We start from the raw sequence: 16914 nt of genomic DNA on the forward strand, positions 1-16914 counted from the left end.
TTGGTTCACTTATGTGTAATAATAGAGTTTGTGCCCCAGAACTATATTGTTTTTGTTTAATCTGAGTTATAAAAAATGTAAACAAAGAAAACAGGTTTGCTAATTAGTGTTCACTGTTAATAAGTCTATTGGATATAATGGGATACCAAAATAGAGAGACATTTGGTTAGTTTTCATTTTAGGACAGTTGCTCCACAGGGCGCATCTGAATGTCTCCAATCTAAAAAAAACAAAGCAAAAATGTCATCTAATTAGTCTCAACCCGATGGCACAGTGTATATCGAACATAAAGAGCAAAATGTCATAACTATGCAAACTAATATAATACAGCTATTACCTGCACATGGGGAGGTGCACTTAGGGCGTAGATCACGGCTTTTGCAACGTCCACAGCCTCAATACACTGTTAAATAAATCAAACATCACAATGAAGAGTGTCCAAAAAAATAATAGCACTCAATGGGCTTACCTTTAACTTTGTGTAGGCTGTAGAACCTTTTTCAGGGTTCTGTGAGTAAAGCCGGGGGAAAAACTCAGTCTCCACGAAACCTGGGGATATGGACTGTAGAGGACAAAATAAACAAGCAGAACAGATTTATTTTTATTTTTTTAAAGAACGATATACAATGTTTCTCACAGTGGCTCTGATGTGGGTTTTGGCCTCTCGTAGTTCCTGTCTCAGGCCTTCAGTCAGGGCCGTCACCGCAAACTTTGTGGCACTGTAGAAATGAGTATCTGCACTGTTCACCACACGATGCCCACTCATGCTGCAACAATACGAACAAATACAGTACACACAAAACCCATGGTCATATAAAACAATAGGACTGTCAACATAACAAATGTTTAGTCTTTTCAACTTCAACTAGTAAATACTTTCACCTGTTTATGTGTATAATGTGTCCATCATCTACATTCCTCTCCTTCATTGACTGATAGGCTTCACGGGTGCACACACTTAATGCAATGACATTCACCTAAAACACAGAAACAACACTCTTTGCAATACTTTGTTTGGAAGTAGCACTGATTCAATTGTTTAAAATTGTAATTACATCCAACATGTTCCTCCAGCCGCTGGTTTGTCCATTTAAGAGCGAGTCTGGATGAGCCAAACCAGCGTTGTTGATGCACACGTCCACTCCCCGATACTGCGATTTAATGTCCGTGAACATTGTCAAAATCTCCTCTTCGTTGGTCAGGTCGCACTTGTAAGGCACCAGCACGCCACTGTGGCCTGCAGCGCGACACTCCTCTGACAGTTTCTGAGAACAATACACAAGAGGATGAGTTGTTATTGTATATGTATTTATATAGCCTAAGTAGAGGTGGAAGATACATCGGAAAATTGATAACGTCACAATTGCCGTTTTGGAAATATACAAAATGATCAAGTGTACTGCCTGTAATGATAATATAAAAAGAGACTGAAACGTGTATAGTGTACTCTTCTAAACAAGTGTGTAAAGTGATATTTCTGGCCTTTTGAGGTCAATTTTATGGTCCATTCACGTTTTTGAGTGACATTTGAACCTCAATCCAGACATTTACAGTGTGAAACTATTGCCTGAATATCGTTATTGAGATGATTGAGATGATAAAATAAACAAATTTCATTGTTGCAACGCAGGTAGATACAGAGGAAAAGGACACATAACTTATAGGAAGTTTAAAAGACACTCTCAATAGAAGAACCCTTATAAACAAAACTCTTATAAACAAAAACTCCATTAAAAAAAAAACCTCTCATATCAAATACAGATATACATTTCTGACAATACCTTTATTTTCTCCACGTCCCTGGCACAACCCATCACCTTCATGCCGTGCAGTACCAGCTCCTTGGCTATCGCAGCTCCAATCCCGACTGAGGCGCCGGTCACGAGGGCCACTCTACCCCTCCAGCGCTCCATCTGCAGAAGAATCCTGGGGACAGTTCACTGTAGGATAGATAGAAAAATCATCAACTGCTTAAAATAAATAAAACTATGGACCGAAATTAGGCTTATTAAACTGATTAAATGTACATAAATCTGTATAGAAACAGTGGGTAAAATATATATATATTTGATTCTAATGCTTCGAGGGAAGGAATTTCTTTGACAGAAACATTGAGTCTTGGCCTCTGCTTATAGTTTACACAAAGAACGGTATAAATGCTTCCTTGTAATAAAATGTTACATTCTTAGTATGATGATTTTGAACTTAATCTAAATGTCCTTGCTTTTGTTTAATGTCATAAAACAATACCTGATTTAATAACTGAACGGACTACAGGAGATGGGGGGTAGAGAGGAACCACTGGCCTGGGCCAGGTGTTGGGGCCCCTTAAGCTGTGATAACATTGATCATAACAAGAATACTACTATATCTTATGATATGCAATCCAAAACATCCAGTGTTTTTTGTGGAAACAACACCAATAAAATATGGACTATGAGAAATAAATCATTAATGCAAATGTTGTAATAAACATGGTTTGAACTTTGGATCGTTATTGGGATGCCATTGTGGAGAACAATAAGGGGTCTTTGAAATATGTTCATACCGATAAGGGGTCTCTATCCTCAAAAGTGAGAGAACCCCAGTCTAGCAGACCCATGATCGAGCAGACCCATGATCGAGCAGACCCATGATCGAGCAGACCCATGATCGAGCAGACCGATGATCGAGAAGAACCAGGATCGAGCAGACCCAGGATCGAGCAGACCCAGGATCGAGAAGAACCAGGATCGAGCAGACCCAGGATCGAGCAGACCCAGGATCGAGCAGACCCGCAGACCGGGACCGAGGTCGGAATATTACAATTGACTTTTGGACCAGGACGTGTAGTTCATTATAGGCTCGTGAGGGGAAATGTGTACATGATACTGCAAAAGATAAACTTACCTGGCACTCCCGTTGGACCAGATCTGTGTTTATGTAGCACTTTAATAAAAGTAAATGTGAGGCACGATACAACACAAAGTGGAGAAGCGCATGAGCAAACTATGAGCGTTACTACGTCATCGTGAGGCGTTCATGACCAATATGAACATCAAGTTTAAAACATTTAGAAAGGTAACCATCAGATATAAAGCTTACATTGTGTTCGTCCCCTATTGTCCAGGGGCTAAACACTATTTGGGTTTTTAATCTTAATTATTCGTGTAGTTTGGCCTGTGGGGAGCTGCCGCGTGTGGATGTCACATGTGAAAGCGTCCACTGGGTGGCAGCACCGAGCAGCCTGGATCCAGCAGACTTAATGTATTCTACTCAAGCTACTTTATTTAAAAACATTGCAAGTATTTGATATTACTGCAAATAATACTATAATGTAAATAAAATGAACACATTGTTTTCAAAGGAGTTCACGTGAGGAAAAACTCAAAAACACAATTGTTCACTTGTGGACTTTTAATGAGGTTTGAGAGCATGGCATGTTGTCACCATAGACTGTAGAAGTAATTTATATTTATATAACCTACAGCCGTAGTGTGCGGTGACTTTTATAGAAGAGCATGCAGACTTGGAGTGTTCATCAACATGTTGTGGATAACATTTGCAAAAGAAATAAAAAAAAAACCTAACATACAGGAGTGAAGTTCGAAACAGGAGCGTCCTTGGTCAAATCTATGTTAATATACTGCCGGTATTTCTAAGTAAAAGTAATCTGATTTATGGTATATTTTAGCAGCGAGACTTTCCGTCGTTCTCCACTTTCCCGCCCGACCAAAAGTGCGATTACAACGGAAGCAGTGGGCCGCATCCTGGGGGCTGCACTCTGGGGGCCGCATCCTGGGGGCTGCACTCTGGGGGCCGCATCCTGGGGGCTGCACTCTGGGGGCCGCATCCTGGGGGCTGCACTCTGGGGGCCGCATCCTGGGGGCTGCACTCTGGGGGCCGCATCCTGGGGGCTGCACTCTGGGGGCCGCATCCTGGGGGCTGCACTCTGGGGGCCGCATCCTGGGGGCTGCACTCTGGGGGCCGCATCCTGGGGGCTGCACTCTGAGGGCTGCACTCTGAGGGCTGCACTCTGAGGACTGCACTCTGAGAGGGCTGCACTCAGTGACTCAGGGAGCTGCACTCAGGGAGCTGCACTCTGAGGGCTGCACTCAGGGGGCTGCTTCTTGGGGCCTAAACGCTGGGAATTGCATCCTGGGCATGGATCTATTCCGGGGGCAGCAATCTGGGATGCAGAGGTAAAAAAATAGATCCCTAATACAACCACATCTTCTTGATGATGGTCAAATTAAGCTTCAGATTCAGTCACTGGTTAATTTGACCAACAATTGAATTTCAAGGCAAAACTTGTAATTTGACTTATTGAATTATTAAATTGGATTCATCTTTTGGATTCATATACAGTCTCTATGGTTGTCACACAAATGGTCACTTTTCTTTTCAGAAGCAAAAACATTTATCACAAAAGTAAAATAGATGCCTGTAAGTAAGTAAGTACATTTTATTTGTATAGCACCTTTCACAGACAGAAGTCACAAAGTGCTTCACAAAACACAGAATAAAACAATAAAAACAACTGTGTGTTTTTGGGTCTGCAATTCCCACTTTACGAAAAACATGTCTTACCTTAGATACCTCCAGAATAGCATTTTTCATAGTCACAAATACATAAACACGTTTGGGATCAGCAAGACGCATCGGGGTCGATTGACAGTGAAGTTTCTAGTTAAACCCTATTGCTCTGCATGAGGCGTTTTTACAACTCTCCACACCACTCACCACATTTAAAAATACAATCATCAAAAATAATCACATTCAGTCTAGTCTTTAAAATGATTGATAAAGATAATGGTGACAGCCAACCTTGTGTTTAACTTGTATGTTTTAGTTGTGTTCAGTTTCAGAGATTGAGGAGGAATGTTTGAACAGACATTACTGATGTCAGCTGCAAATTAATTTCCATTGAAACAGAAATAAATGTAAATGTTGAAAGGGTTAATGCCTAATGTCTACTTAACCTCTTCATTCGACTTCATGCTGTGTGGGGTCACAGGTGACTGGGTTTTACCAAGCAATGATGGGACTTTGGTGGGATATGCTAAATGATCAGTTATCAGCTACTGTCGGAGGTTCAGTTGATCAGTGGTAAAAGATAATTGAATCAGGTCTGAGTTTAAACTGTGCAGGATGAAGTCATGAGATTAAATTAGACACTGCTCTTGTTTTGGCAATCTGGCGCTATCTATACCCCGCTAAGTACTGCAGGGATCCCTTTGGGTGTAATCCCATGTTCCACAGGAATGAGTTTCGAACAACTATACTGTGCTGATCTGCAGGATGCAAAGTCATGCTCGCCAACAGTTACGGCCATGTCTGCTTTCATATGCAGAGGACGTTTGGAAATGTCCAGTAAAAACAAACATCTAGTGTTTGTAACCCATACAATTCATCATTCTTTTACAATAGCAATAACAAGCAAGCAACACGACAAAGCAGTCTTGAGAGCATTTTTGATTGAACATTTGTTAAGATAAGAACCTTCGTTTGTCCCACAATGGGGAGATTTCAGTGTTGCAAAAGATATGACAAATAACTAACAATTTAACTAGAATATTAGAATATAATTTGAATAAGATACAGAAAAGGCTAAACAAAATAATAAACTGTGCAGCCAGAGTAAAACTGTAATGCTGCAAAACTGTTCAATCAAAGTTATGGTATACTTATTATGTATAATAAATGGCTAAATTAGAAACAGGAAAACATTTAAAACAACATTTAAAACAACCTTGTATAGAGGTTTTGTCCTTCCCTGAATTGTAACTTCAAAATATGTACATTAAGCATTGTTTTGTCATTTTCACACTTGGTGCTCGCAGCCCATCCCCCATTTCCTCTTGTGTCTTTAGGTGCCACTTTGAGGTTTTGAGTCTGTGCCTTGCGTTACGTTATTATTCTGAATTGTGAACTGTCGCCTGTTTCACGCCGTGCTGCTGCAGAATGGGGAACTGCTTTTGCACCACCCACACCTCAGCTCAGGCGGGAAGCACTTCTCAGAAACACCAACCACATTTGTCATTTGTAGCATCACTGCAACGGTGCAAATGTTCAATTGAAACTATAGGCACGTGCAATCACCACAGACGGGTTTTTTGCTCTGAAAGTGATACATTATTGGTTAAATCACTTTATAACATTCATATTTGAAGAAAGTTTAACAAAATTCTTGAATTTATAGTAGTAATAGTTCTCCTCTGCTATATACTACATGTTGGATCACGACAAATTCAACTAATTGCTCCTGCCTTATATGTAATAATCAATACATTATTTACTTATGTGTTTACTATGCAACGCTACTGCTACTTCTTTCTCCTTTTCAGTAGGTTTACATTGAACTATGGTCAAATCTGTCTACTTTGACATTTGAGATCGTCATTGTGTGTGGGAGTTCACATCTCAGTAAATTTTGCATGTGCATTTTTTTTTTTAAACGTTTCCTGTCTGAGGCTGAGCTAATATAAGAACACGCTCACTTCTGGGGTTCTCTTTTTCCACCTCTGCTCGAACAGGTAAGATCTAAAAACATGTTCATTATATTATACATTGATTTCGTGGTGTGTTAATGAATGATATCCGTGCCATGCTTGAAATATTGACGTATGGTTGCATTTTAAGGGTATTTTCAGAAACATTGTCCGTGTGCGTGGAGCGACCAGAACAGAAGCGACAGATGTACAGTGTTGTCACCCATAAAGTAGAAAGCACTACTAAACTCCTCTGCACTGTGTAGTGTTTCCTACTTTATGGATGAGTGGACTGATGGCTGCAGGAGACACAGAAGAACCTGGAACTTTTTCTATGCGCTTTAATAATTGTAATTCAAATGTAAATGTAGGTAAAAATGTATGAATAGGATTTCTGTTAACATTTCTGCAGTCAAAAAGCACATGCAATTTATGCCGCTAAACGATATATGCTTTATTCAACAATAAAAAGATGATAGAATACAATATCTCTCTTTAATGTGTGTCCAATGTGGTGGGGTTTTTTTGTACAATCTTTGTACTGTAGCATGACATAAAGTCTTTTTTACAGTTCTGCATAAAAACACAGTCCAAACAGGGCATAAGGCAAACAAGGGAACACTAAATGTATTTAAGGCCATTGTCCATCGCATCAGTTGTACAAAGTATTTTCCCAATCCGCACCTGCTTCACGGTTTATGTTTACACTGTAGCACTTTTTTAGTAGCGATTTGAAGTGAAATAAATAAACTGTAATGATTGTTGAATGACTCACATCAATAAGCTGCTCTGTATACAGTATGGCATTCTTCTGTCTCCAGTCTTTTGTACAAATAAAAAAAAAAAGCCTAAAATGAGGATCTCTAATCCCATGGCAGCGGCTGTAAGTAATTGGAGGGGACCAAACCTCTTCTTCCGTGTAGATCGCCCTGAAACGTGGATAGTTCTGTTAAATCGCACCTGTACAGAACTAACACGCACACATTTAGGAGACACTTACATAGTAAAAACCATCTTGATCCATGTCACCTAGCACATAAATGATGTCCCCTGAGCGAAAGCAGAGTTCTTCCTGAGAAGAAAATCATGTTTAAAGAACGGTTTGATTTAAGACGGACGTGAAATGCATGAATCGGACTCACGTCACTGTCAATATTCGGTGAACTTTCCCATGGATCATAGTCAAATAAGGCCACCATCCGCCGCACCACCAAGTCATCAGGAATACTCACCGCACTGCTGCTCAGTTCAGGAGTCAAAGTCATACCTACACAAAACACTAAGTCAGTTATTGGTGTTAAGTTGGAATTTCAAATCTTGAAGTCACTTGTGGTGGTGTAATACAGCTGCCCAAAATCATAATGCAGCAAGATATTTTGTGTACATTTTTAGTTTTAACTGAGAAAGGTCTTGTCTTTGCACATTTCTTGTTGACTTTGTCTTATCAGTTTTCCTAGTACAGAGCTTTACCTCTATGGTCCACAGGAATGAAGCCCTGCTGCAGTAGGAGGTACTTCAGGTATTCATCGTCCACTGGCACTTCAGCCACCATGTTACTGGGCACAAACCCAGAGAGGCCCCCAGACTCCCCGTGATAGAAACCATCAGAATCTTTATCACCACAAACCTACAAGGGGATTTCAAAACAAATCACGACTCCAGAAGTCTGTCATGTTTAATTAAAATGTAATGACACTGCAAATGATAAAACGTCTATACAACGATTGTATTGCCTACCTTGATGATCTGCCCGGGGACAAATGGCAGCTCCTCTGCAGCGGCCTCGTAGTTGGGAGACATTGCCGCAGGGTTGTATGGGTACAGTGCCACAAACAGACGAACTGTTGGGATGGAAACCTGGCTGGCAGTCTCGAGTTCCCATTCTTGGATGTCCTCGGGCGTAGCAACTCTCACCTCATCTGGAAATATTAAAACATCCAGCTCCAGATGACTGTCCATAGAGACCTGTGTGAGGCCACGTCTTCACTCAGACAGATGGCTGCAATAGACAGCACAGCTCTTTAGCGTCATCCTTATTTGAGGTAACAAAGCTAAGCAGCTGATAGAGTAATCCTCTTTGAAGAAAGTGGATGGACCTGGAACTATATTGCACTAATGAATGGATGTGGATCTGTCATTAGAGGTCTATTCAAAGTGCCTGCTTTAATGTAAGACGGCTGCTACAACAGTCATGGGAAAGACAGATTCAATCTTACTTCCTGTAACTTAACATTAGTGGGTATACACTGTAAATACAATAGGTGATGTAGTAAATGGACTTGCAATGTCTAAAGTTGTATGAAAGTATGTACAGTCCCTGTTTTGCATAAGGTTATCCACAGCACTTCTTCATATCAATAATTAGCTTAGAGCAAGCTGACATTTAAGTTGATAAAAGAGAAGTTAAGACAACTGTCAGCCCTTTCACTTAGCTCCTCCTCTTATGACTTGACCTACTTTACTGCTCACTACAAAACACTTCCTGTGTGACCTCTGACCAGGTCAGTAGCTGATAATCTCAGGCATAAAAGAGGGAGGAACATGTTTACACAGAGTATGTCTGTGTGTTTGATTTACACACATTTACACATTTACAATTCTATGAAAAAACGGATCTGGCATTAATAGTGTGAATACAGTAATAACATGTTTTTTATGATTATAGGCTAATAAGATAAGCCTGCAAAATACATTTTATTTTGTGCCAGTTGGTCATAAAATTAGCACTTTATTGCCTCTTTTGACGTTGTTGGGGTTTAACCAGAAGAGGGTGCTGTTATCAAGAACATGGTATAGGTGAAGTCAGGTGAAAAGGTCCACTTAAGGTTGGAGAGGACACGCTCTTGTATCAATAACAGGAATTAACTATAAACCATTTAAATAGTTGCCACAACATCACATGATCTGTTTCAGTTGTTTTGATTGGTCTGCTGATCATTTGTCTGGATAGTGACACCCAAACATGTCAAATGTTTTCAATGGCAAGAAAAGTATGATGTAAAATAAAGTTCATATAATATATGAACTTACTTACAAAATAAGAAGCCCATTTTAGGTGAAGTTGTTAATCTAAAATTGGCCACTGGCCACAGACAAATTGAAGGAAACCAGTGGATCATTGAGGAAAACTGATGTGGAGGTGACGTAAACAGATATTTATGGGTGTTTTTATTTTTAATATCTGTTCAATACACATACATTTTGAGTACATGGTAAGCCTATTTTTTTTTATCCTAGAGCAGATTTACATTGTTTTTCTTTCATGCGTGCCCTTTTGATTTTATATAGGTTGTTTTATCATTGTTCATTGTTTTATGTTCACCCAAGCAAGTTCCTGTTTGTGAATTCTGTTCATAAGTAATAATGAGTGTGATTCTGAATTCTGATTCAGAGATACTTTGGTCTATGGTCAGGAGCATTTAGTCCTGAGGTCAGGAAGTGCTCACATTTCACTTCAGAGACACCACAGAGCAGTTAGATCAAGATGTAAGTCTGAGGCCTGCAGCTTGTGCTGGGCCCAGGATATCAGCCATAGATATCCACACTTCAGCTGATGAAATAGTTTCTGGATATAGTGTATAGTCTTTAAATGATTGCACTACGAGTTAATACACAGTGCAGTGAATTATCACGGAATGAAATATTATATATTAAGCAAACATAGACATATGGCTTTAGTTCTTACCCACCTTTAGTTTACAGCTGCTTGTGCAAACTTCAAACTTCAGCCACACACGTTAGAGGAAGATGTCATGCTTGGCTTCAAAAGGACATCACATATTTTACACTGGGCCAGGACCATGGCCAGGACACGCCCGGGCCTTTACGTTTGTCCTTTCCAAACTCAATATCCCACAAGCCCACAGCGCCCCACCGGTGCTCTCGTGCGCGCATGGCCCTATGTACGGACTGTTACATCATCGGCACCGACTCCCACCTTCCCGATGATGACGCAGCCGCCGGGGAAGAGCGCGTGAGGAGGGGGAGGGCGCGTGAGGAGGGGGAGGGCGCGTGAGGAGGGGGAGGGCGCGTGAGGAGGGGGAGGGCGCGTGAGGAGCGAGGAGGAGAGAGGGTGTCCCGTCTGAGCGGAGCACACAGACAGACAGCAGGGAACAGCTGCAGCGTGAGGTGCGCCTAGGATTTCACTGCATTGCGATTCAAATAACGACCATTTCACTGTCCAATACCCGAATAGAGCAAGCTCGACCCAAGCAACCAATTATCAACGCAAAAAATGGTTGATCGCGAGCAGCTGGTTCAGAAAGCCAGGCTGGCGGAGCAGGCTGAGAGATATGATGACATGGCGGCTGCTATGAAATCGGTAAGTCCATTAGAAATCATTAGGTCTCTATGTCGCATGTATGAATGAATGAATGGGATTTAACTCTGAATGATCTGTCCGACACAAAGCCATGCCTTAATTAGATTAACAACCATTCGACATTGTCATTGTGTCTGTGTGTAACCAGTGTCATCCATCTGTTACATGTCCCAGCCCAGTTTTTCCTCATTTATTCCATCCCGAACACTCTTTTGGGCGGTGCCTTGAAGCCCACTGTGGTGTCCGCTGGAGCCGCGGCGGAGCGCGCACGGGGGGCCCCCACTGGACGTCTCCCGTGCCGCCTTTAATGAGCTCACTCGATTGCATCTCCCACTCCCCTTTAGCAGCCCACCTCCCCTTCCTTTCATTATGGAGCATTTCTAAAAGCCAAGGCTGCTGCTGCTGTTGGGGAGCCTGGGCTGCTTCTGCTGCGCCCTCCTCCGCCTCCTTTCTCTCCTCCCCCTCTTTCTCTTTCTCATCCTCTGCTCTTTGTCATTTTCTTTTCAACAATTGTAATTAGCCTATCATTTTAAACATATAAGCCTGCAGCAACGGTGTTTATAAGCCATGCTGTTAATAAGCCTTTAATTATGGCTTCTTCACACAGAGTAGAGTTTTTCCCTCAAACTAACGCAGGCGGCAGCACCATCTAGAATATTCTTTGTCATATTGCAGAGAGACACAAATTGGCAGGTTGCTCCTTTTCCCCAATCTTTACTTTAACTTTGCCTATTCAGAAGCAACTGATTAGGCCTGAAAGTTCATTTAGATCAGTGACATAGTGTAGTCTAAGATATGAGTTGGCAGTGGTGGCCTTCCTCTTTAGAGCTGGCTCAGTTCTTATTGGTCAGTGTTAGGATGGTTTTCTCTGCCCGGCCTCTTAGGAAAATCTGAGAATTTGATTCACCCTTGAGTTATACTGAGGAGACAGCGGGACAGGAAAATGCTGTGTCATACCAAGTTAATGTCGAAAAACAGCATTGTAGTGGACTTGTCCGGGCCTTCAAGTGCGGACACAAGATGATATCATTATATGAGTCAAATTGGGAACATGTGTCATTTTCAAGTCCCAGTGGATCATTTGATACCAGGGTTTTGGTTACTGGGGCTGGGGTGATGCCAGTGCAAGGATGGCATCTTTTCCCTTGGAACAAACTGCCATGTCAGTGCTGGGCGTGTACCTTCACTCTGTAATAGCAGGGAAATCCCTCACCAAATCCTTGCCACATTTTCACTTCTAAACCTGTCAATTTTATAATGAAGCAAGCTCCCACGATAAAGCAATAGAGGCCAGCTTTGCAATGCTTTTACGGTTCTATACTTTACATACTGTCATGTCATTCTTGCATTTCTTCTTTTCAAAATCAGATCAATAGGTTTGTGCGCCAAATCTGATCCGATCACTCAAAGGTCTAGAGTCCGAAGGGTTTGGCCCTCCTCTTTATCTATCCACTGAAGCTGATAATGTTCCGCCATGTTTGTGCTCAACTGCCCGGGCAACGAATGTCAAAACATCAAGGAGAAACATATCAAGTGAAGAATCAGGACGCGGTGATTGGTTTAGGTCAAATTCTATGCTAATAATCAATAATGAACAGCACATGTGAGCTTAGAATGAGTTAATGGATTGGTTTTCTCTGCTGTATTTCAAAACCCCTGAGTCACATTATGTTCTGATTGCGTCATGGTGTAACTTGCCTTCAGTCTTGCCCCAATCTGTCCAGTCTGAACACGCGTAGATGGGGATGCAGAAGCACAGCGGCTTAGATGGGCAAAAAGGTCAGTGGGCGCTGTAGAGAAGGTCAGAAGGACACGTGAACCGCCCGAGTAGTGATGGTTTTCATTTACAGTGCAGCTGGCCTCAAGTGCTCGTGGGAACACTTTAGCCATCTCGGACCTCCCCCTGCTCCCAACCACCACTACCACTACTTAAATATCGTTTCAACCTAGCATTAGCAATCAACGTGGCAGCTGAAGCTCGAGGGCCTCTAAATTAATGCATTACCATGGAAACAAGGACTTGCACATGTCAAATATTGCTCATCTTTCATCTTTCCATGCTGACTGGTTTTCAAATGTAAAAGCATGAATAACTAGTAAGTTTTTCTTAAGTGAAAAGGGCCGTTGCCTACGATTAAAACCTGTTTCCCTTGTTTTGTAGGTCACAGAGCTGAACGAGGCACTGTCTAATGAGGAGAGGAACCTGCTGTCTGTGGCCTACAAGAACGTAGTGGGTGCACGCCGCTCATCCTGGAGGGTCATCTCCAGTATCGAGCAGAAAACTTCGACCGACGGCAATGAGAAGAAGATTGAGATGGTGCGTGCCTACAGAGAGAAGATTGAGAAGGAGCTGGAGGCTGTGTGCCAAGATGTCCTCAACCTCTTGGACAACTTCCTGATCAAAAACTGCAATGAGACACAGCACGAGAGCAAGGTGTTTTACCTGAAGATGAAAGGCGACTACTACCGGTACCTGGCTGAGGTGGCCACAGGTGAGAAGAGGGCTACGGTGGTAGAGTCCTCGGAGAAGGCCTATAATGAGGCCCATGAGATCAGCAAAGAGCACATGCAGCCCACTCACCCCATCCGCCTGGGCCTGGCCCTCAACTACTCTGTGTTTTACTACGAGATCCAGAACGCGCCGGAGCAGGCCTGCCATCTGGCCAAGACCGCCTTCGACGATGCCATCGCCGAGCTAGACACCCTCAATGAAGACTCTTACAAAGACTCCACTCTGATCATGCAGCTGCTGCGAGACAACTTGACACTGTGGACAAGTGACCAGCAGGACGACGAGGGCGGGGAGGGCAACAATTAAAGAGAAGTCACACTTTGACAAAAAATGTTGAAAGGCCGGTGGACTTTGGCAGTCGCTTTTGCCAATGATACTACCGCTGACGCAGTTCTTTATTTTTCCATGAGTTAAAAGAAAAGAATCTAAAGAAAGGGGAGAGTGGAGGTTAAATCTTAGTTTAAATATATATAGAAATATATATATAAAGTTGAAAGGGGCCTCCGTCTTCTTGATTTTCTCTTTGACATTTGCCAAACCACTATGTCAGTCAATCAGTCTGAAGTGGTTGTTGTTGGATTGAAATGGCAGCCTCACAATGGCATAGGAACTGATCTTGTCTTATCAAGATAAGCTGCTTAGTTAGGTTTTTGCGCGATAGAGATGCAATTGAGTCACTTGAGAGAGAAAATGCTTGAATGGAATGCTTCACAAAATAGTTTGCATTGGTTCCAGTAGTAGTAGTAAATGGCCCCTATGAAAGACATTTTTCCCACTCTAGCTACAAGGTATACCTGTCCCAGAGTCCAAGTTTTAAAGATGATTAATCTATAGCTTTTAATTATTAGAAATTAGAACAATTATAATCCCCTCTTTTCTGTCTGAAATGTATTTGGCATCTCACAGAATAGTCTTCAATTGTCACTGGAACCAACTGTTGGACGTGAAGATTACTAAAGGCAGAGACTTAACAATACAACAAAAAGACAAAAAATACTAAAAAAGCAGCATCAGAGTTTGTGGTTTACTTCTGTGTTTGTTTTATTAAATGCACTTGCCTACTATATTGTTTCTTCAGTGTAAGATGATGACAATAATATCAATTATTCAATATTGTGCATGCTGGTGATGTATTTATATACAGTAGCTTGACTTTATTAACTTAAACTGTGGGTGTTAAGTATATATGATTGAAAAACAGGCTTTGTCTAATATTTATTTCTAATTTATTTTGTTTTGTTATTGTTTTAATTTGCTACACCAAAATGGTGATCGTAAAAATGTACCTGTAATGGACGTTGCTATAGTGACATGCAATATGTGTTTTTGATTTGTTGAAAGAAAAGAGGAAGATAAAATCCACCAGTGATCACTTAACCTTAGCTGCTGGTGTTTGTCACATTACAGTATGATTCTGATATATTTTCATTGAACAGTATTTTAAGTACTTTTTTGTCATGCTATTCTCTCGTTTGAATAATGGTGACGTTTTCAGCCTCAATGTTTCTGTTATGAATTCACAACATGGACCATATATTTTATTTTAGCAGTATACATTTTTGTTTTTATACCTTTTAGCTGTTCCTGAGTGACAAAATATCTTGAATGTGAGTCATTATGTAGCAGTTGCACAAGAATCAAAATAATAGCGATGATAATAAAAAAATATAATGACAAAAATTATCAACATGCCATGTCTGTGGTGGTCTAGTGTATTATATTACCATGCATAACATGTGGAGCACCATTTCATAGATGTTTCACTTTGTTTGGTGCCCTTCAGTATTGTATGTGCTTTCTATTTGTGCCTGTATTCGATTTGAAACGGCCTCATTTGCAAGTCAACCTTTACCAAAAAGGAATTGTGTGCCAGTATTTAAGTTTGCTCGCATGTATGCAAGAAAAAAATCCCCTTGTGTGTGTTTTAACGTCCAACCCCAATTTATGTATTACAATTCAATGATGCATACATAGAAAGATAAACGACTGACAAACAGGAGCGAACGAACTTGCTGCAAAGCACAAAAAGCTGCTGAAGTTATTTAAATGCTGCTAAATCTATATGTTACATTTTATTGAAGCAAGTTGCAGTTTAAGAACTTTATTTTCATACTATTGAGAAAGGTGGTTTTCATGCAGATGTAGTGACTTAGACGACAAACCCAAAGCCTTAAGGTCGGTCACACAACCTTGTTCATGTATGCCAACTATGCCACCATGAGTCAGTCTGCATGAGCTCACACTTTGTCCCAGCTGCCTCCTTTTATTTTTAACTTAGTATAAAGTTGATGGCTTGCCAGACAAATAGTATGGATATTTTGCCTAATTCTGTGCAGCTGCTCACACATACACCGGAGTGTTTTAGAGACATATTACTATTACTGTCCAGCATGAGCTTTGATGTTCTCTTTGTGGCCAATGAGAGGTTTGTGAGTGACACCTGCCCAAAGCCACGTCAGGACACGTTCACACATTGCCATGAAAATGCATTATATTTTTTTAAAGAATTTCTGTTTTCACATGTTTTTTAAGTTAAAGTTTTATTATTTTAATTTTTACCCCTGCTTTGTGACGTGAAAACAAAAAACAACAATATTGACCAGGCATTCGCAGATTAGACCTATATCAATACGGACACCAGCTGAGATTTAAAATGTGTTCTTTGAAAATCTTTGATTCCCATCTGTTGTCCATTAAAGTTATTTGTTTATCTGTATTCTTAATTTTCTCTTCTCTATAATGCAGCCATACCATACAACACCATGACAACCAACAGCATCATTGCACACCATTTAACCTCAGGTAAACTGCAGTTGGTAGTACAACAGTCCTTGCATATTATGCATGTATGTGTAAAGGTATTGCAGCCTGTGGTGGGCCTATAGCTGCAGTGCAGACACACCAGTGAACTCATGCATACAAAAGGCCGCTATTACAATCATTAACTAAATCAGGCCATAGATCAAAGAGTGTTACTTCAAAAGATACAGAGTATGACCATCCCAAGGGAGTTCTGTGAATTTCATGATACATCAGAGATAGAGTGTGTGTTGATTGTGTTATTGCACTATAAAAGCCGTAAGACATGTGTTTTTCATCTGAGGCCCAGAGTGTAGTACCTGAACTGCTGAAGCAGTTGGATCCACCGCCCACCATCACTGCAGCCTCCCGCTGCAGCCTGCTGCACTCAACCTTTCACGAGATGAAATTCTGCGCTTTGAACGGTCCTAGTCACCAGCCAATCACAGTTCGACTCTCTCTCTTCATGCACCAATCCTGGAGCTGTTGCTAGGGCTATAATAAGGATCTAACTGGTAGCCCAGCTTCTTACTGCACTGTTCAGCACACACCTATTGCATCCTGTAGAAATGAAAGCTTAAAGCACATAGGATATTGTTGGCTCCATCCTGCCGAGAGCCAGCATATTACTGCATCACATTATTTCAGGATCTAGCACATAGTAGGCCTTAAGTCAGAGCACACCAGACCCAGTAATGTACTGGCTAATGTATCTACAGTACATTTAGTTTAACCTTGAAACACACTTTGCATCGACACAATTGTGTTTGTTAGAACATGCAGTCTGCTGTCACAACTTCTATCTAACCAAG

The 16914-nt window shown here is 41.2% G+C and overlaps 3 protein-coding genes across 4 annotated transcripts; 1 reads left to right on the forward strand and 2 right to left on the reverse strand.

Moving 5' to 3' along the window:
* Window positions 1-87: 87 nt before the first annotated feature.
* Window positions 88-2912, reverse strand: LOC140371389 (dehydrogenase/reductase SDR family member 11-like). 2 transcript variants are annotated; one of them, XM_072458502.1, is made up of 8 exons: window positions 2890-2912; window positions 1782-1940; window positions 1056-1265; window positions 883-977; window positions 638-767; window positions 470-562; window positions 338-403; window positions 88-220 (listed from the first exon to the last, which is right to left on the reverse strand). In XM_072458502.1, the coding sequence occupies exons 2-8, from the start codon at window positions 1911-1913 to the stop codon at window positions 179-181; spliced, it is 768 nt and encodes a 255-aa protein (XP_072314603.1). In that variant the 5' UTR covers window positions 1914-1940; window positions 2890-2912; the 3' UTR covers window positions 88-178. The 2 variants fall into 2 exon arrangements, with proteins under 2 accessions (XP_072314603.1, XP_072314611.1); XM_072458510.1 differs by having other exon boundaries at window positions 2897-2906.
* Window positions 2913-7160: 4248 nt separating this feature from the next.
* On the reverse strand, window positions 7161-8496 carry LOC140371406 (RIMS-binding protein 2). The gene is made up of 5 exons (XM_072458521.1): window positions 8208-8496; window positions 7941-8097; window positions 7613-7737; window positions 7471-7542; window positions 7161-7399 (listed from the first exon to the last, which is right to left on the reverse strand). Exons 1-5 carry the CDS (start codon window positions 8427-8429, stop codon window positions 7334-7336), a joined length of 642 nt encoding a protein of 213 aa, XP_072314622.1. The 5' UTR covers window positions 8430-8496; the 3' UTR covers window positions 7161-7333.
* A 2017-nt stretch (window positions 8497-10513) lies between these two features.
* On the forward strand, window positions 10514-16019 carry ywhag2 (3-monooxygenase/tryptophan 5-monooxygenase activation protein, gamma polypeptide 2). Its single transcript, XM_072464430.1, has 2 exons — window positions 10514-10791; window positions 12953-16019. The coding sequence occupies exons 1-2, from the start codon at window positions 10705-10707 to the stop codon at window positions 13607-13609; spliced, it is 744 nt and encodes a 247-aa protein (XP_072320531.1). The 5' UTR covers window positions 10514-10704; the 3' UTR covers window positions 13610-16019.
* The last annotated feature ends 895 nt before the right edge of the window (window positions 16020-16914 follow it).

Source organism: Eucyclogobius newberryi, unplaced genomic scaffold, assembly GCF_026437365.1.
Source record: "Eucyclogobius newberryi isolate DKJ021-1_F unplaced genomic scaffold, fEucNew1.0.hap1 SCAF_10, whole genome shotgun sequence".
Taxonomy (NCBI): domain Eukaryota; kingdom Metazoa; phylum Chordata; class Actinopteri; order Gobiiformes; family Gobiidae; genus Eucyclogobius; species Eucyclogobius newberryi.

What these genes read in the sequence shown, in the direction of transcription:
- LOC140371389 (XM_072458502.1), bottom strand. Translation starts at nt 1,913, where the DNA reads ATGGAGCGCTGGAGGGGTAGAGTGGCCCTCGTGACCGGCGCCTCAGTC. An exon ending in GCTGGAGGAACATGTTGGAT is followed by an intron (nt 978 to 1,055) that starts GTAATTACAATT and finishes TCTGTGTTTTAG; the next exon opens with GTGAATGTCATTGCATTAAG. An exon ending in AAACCCACATCAGAGCCACT is followed by an intron (nt 563 to 637) that starts GTGAGAAACATT and finishes TGTCCTCTACAG; the next exon opens with TCCATATCCCCAGGTTTCGT.
- LOC140371406 (XM_072458521.1), bottom strand. Translation starts at nt 8,429, where the DNA reads ATGGACAGTCATCTGGAGCTGGATGTTTTAATATTTCCAGATGAGGTG. An exon ending in CATTCCTGTGGACCATAGAG is followed by an intron (nt 7,738 to 7,940) that starts GTAAAGCTCTGT and finishes TGTTTTGTGTAG; the next exon opens with GTATGACTTTGACTCCTGAA. An exon ending in ATCAAGATGGTTTTTACTAT is followed by an intron (nt 7,400 to 7,470) that starts GTAAGTGTCTCC and finishes TCCACGTTTCAG; the next exon opens with GGCGATCTACACGGAAGAAG.
- ywhag2 (XM_072464430.1), top strand. Translation starts at nt 10,705, where the DNA reads ATGGTTGATCGCGAGCAGCTGGTTCAGAAAGCCAGGCTGGCGGAGCAG. An exon ending in TGGCGGCTGCTATGAAATCG is followed by an intron (nt 10,792 to 12,952) that starts GTAAGTCCATTA and finishes CTTGTTTTGTAG; the next exon opens with GTCACAGAGCTGAACGAGGC.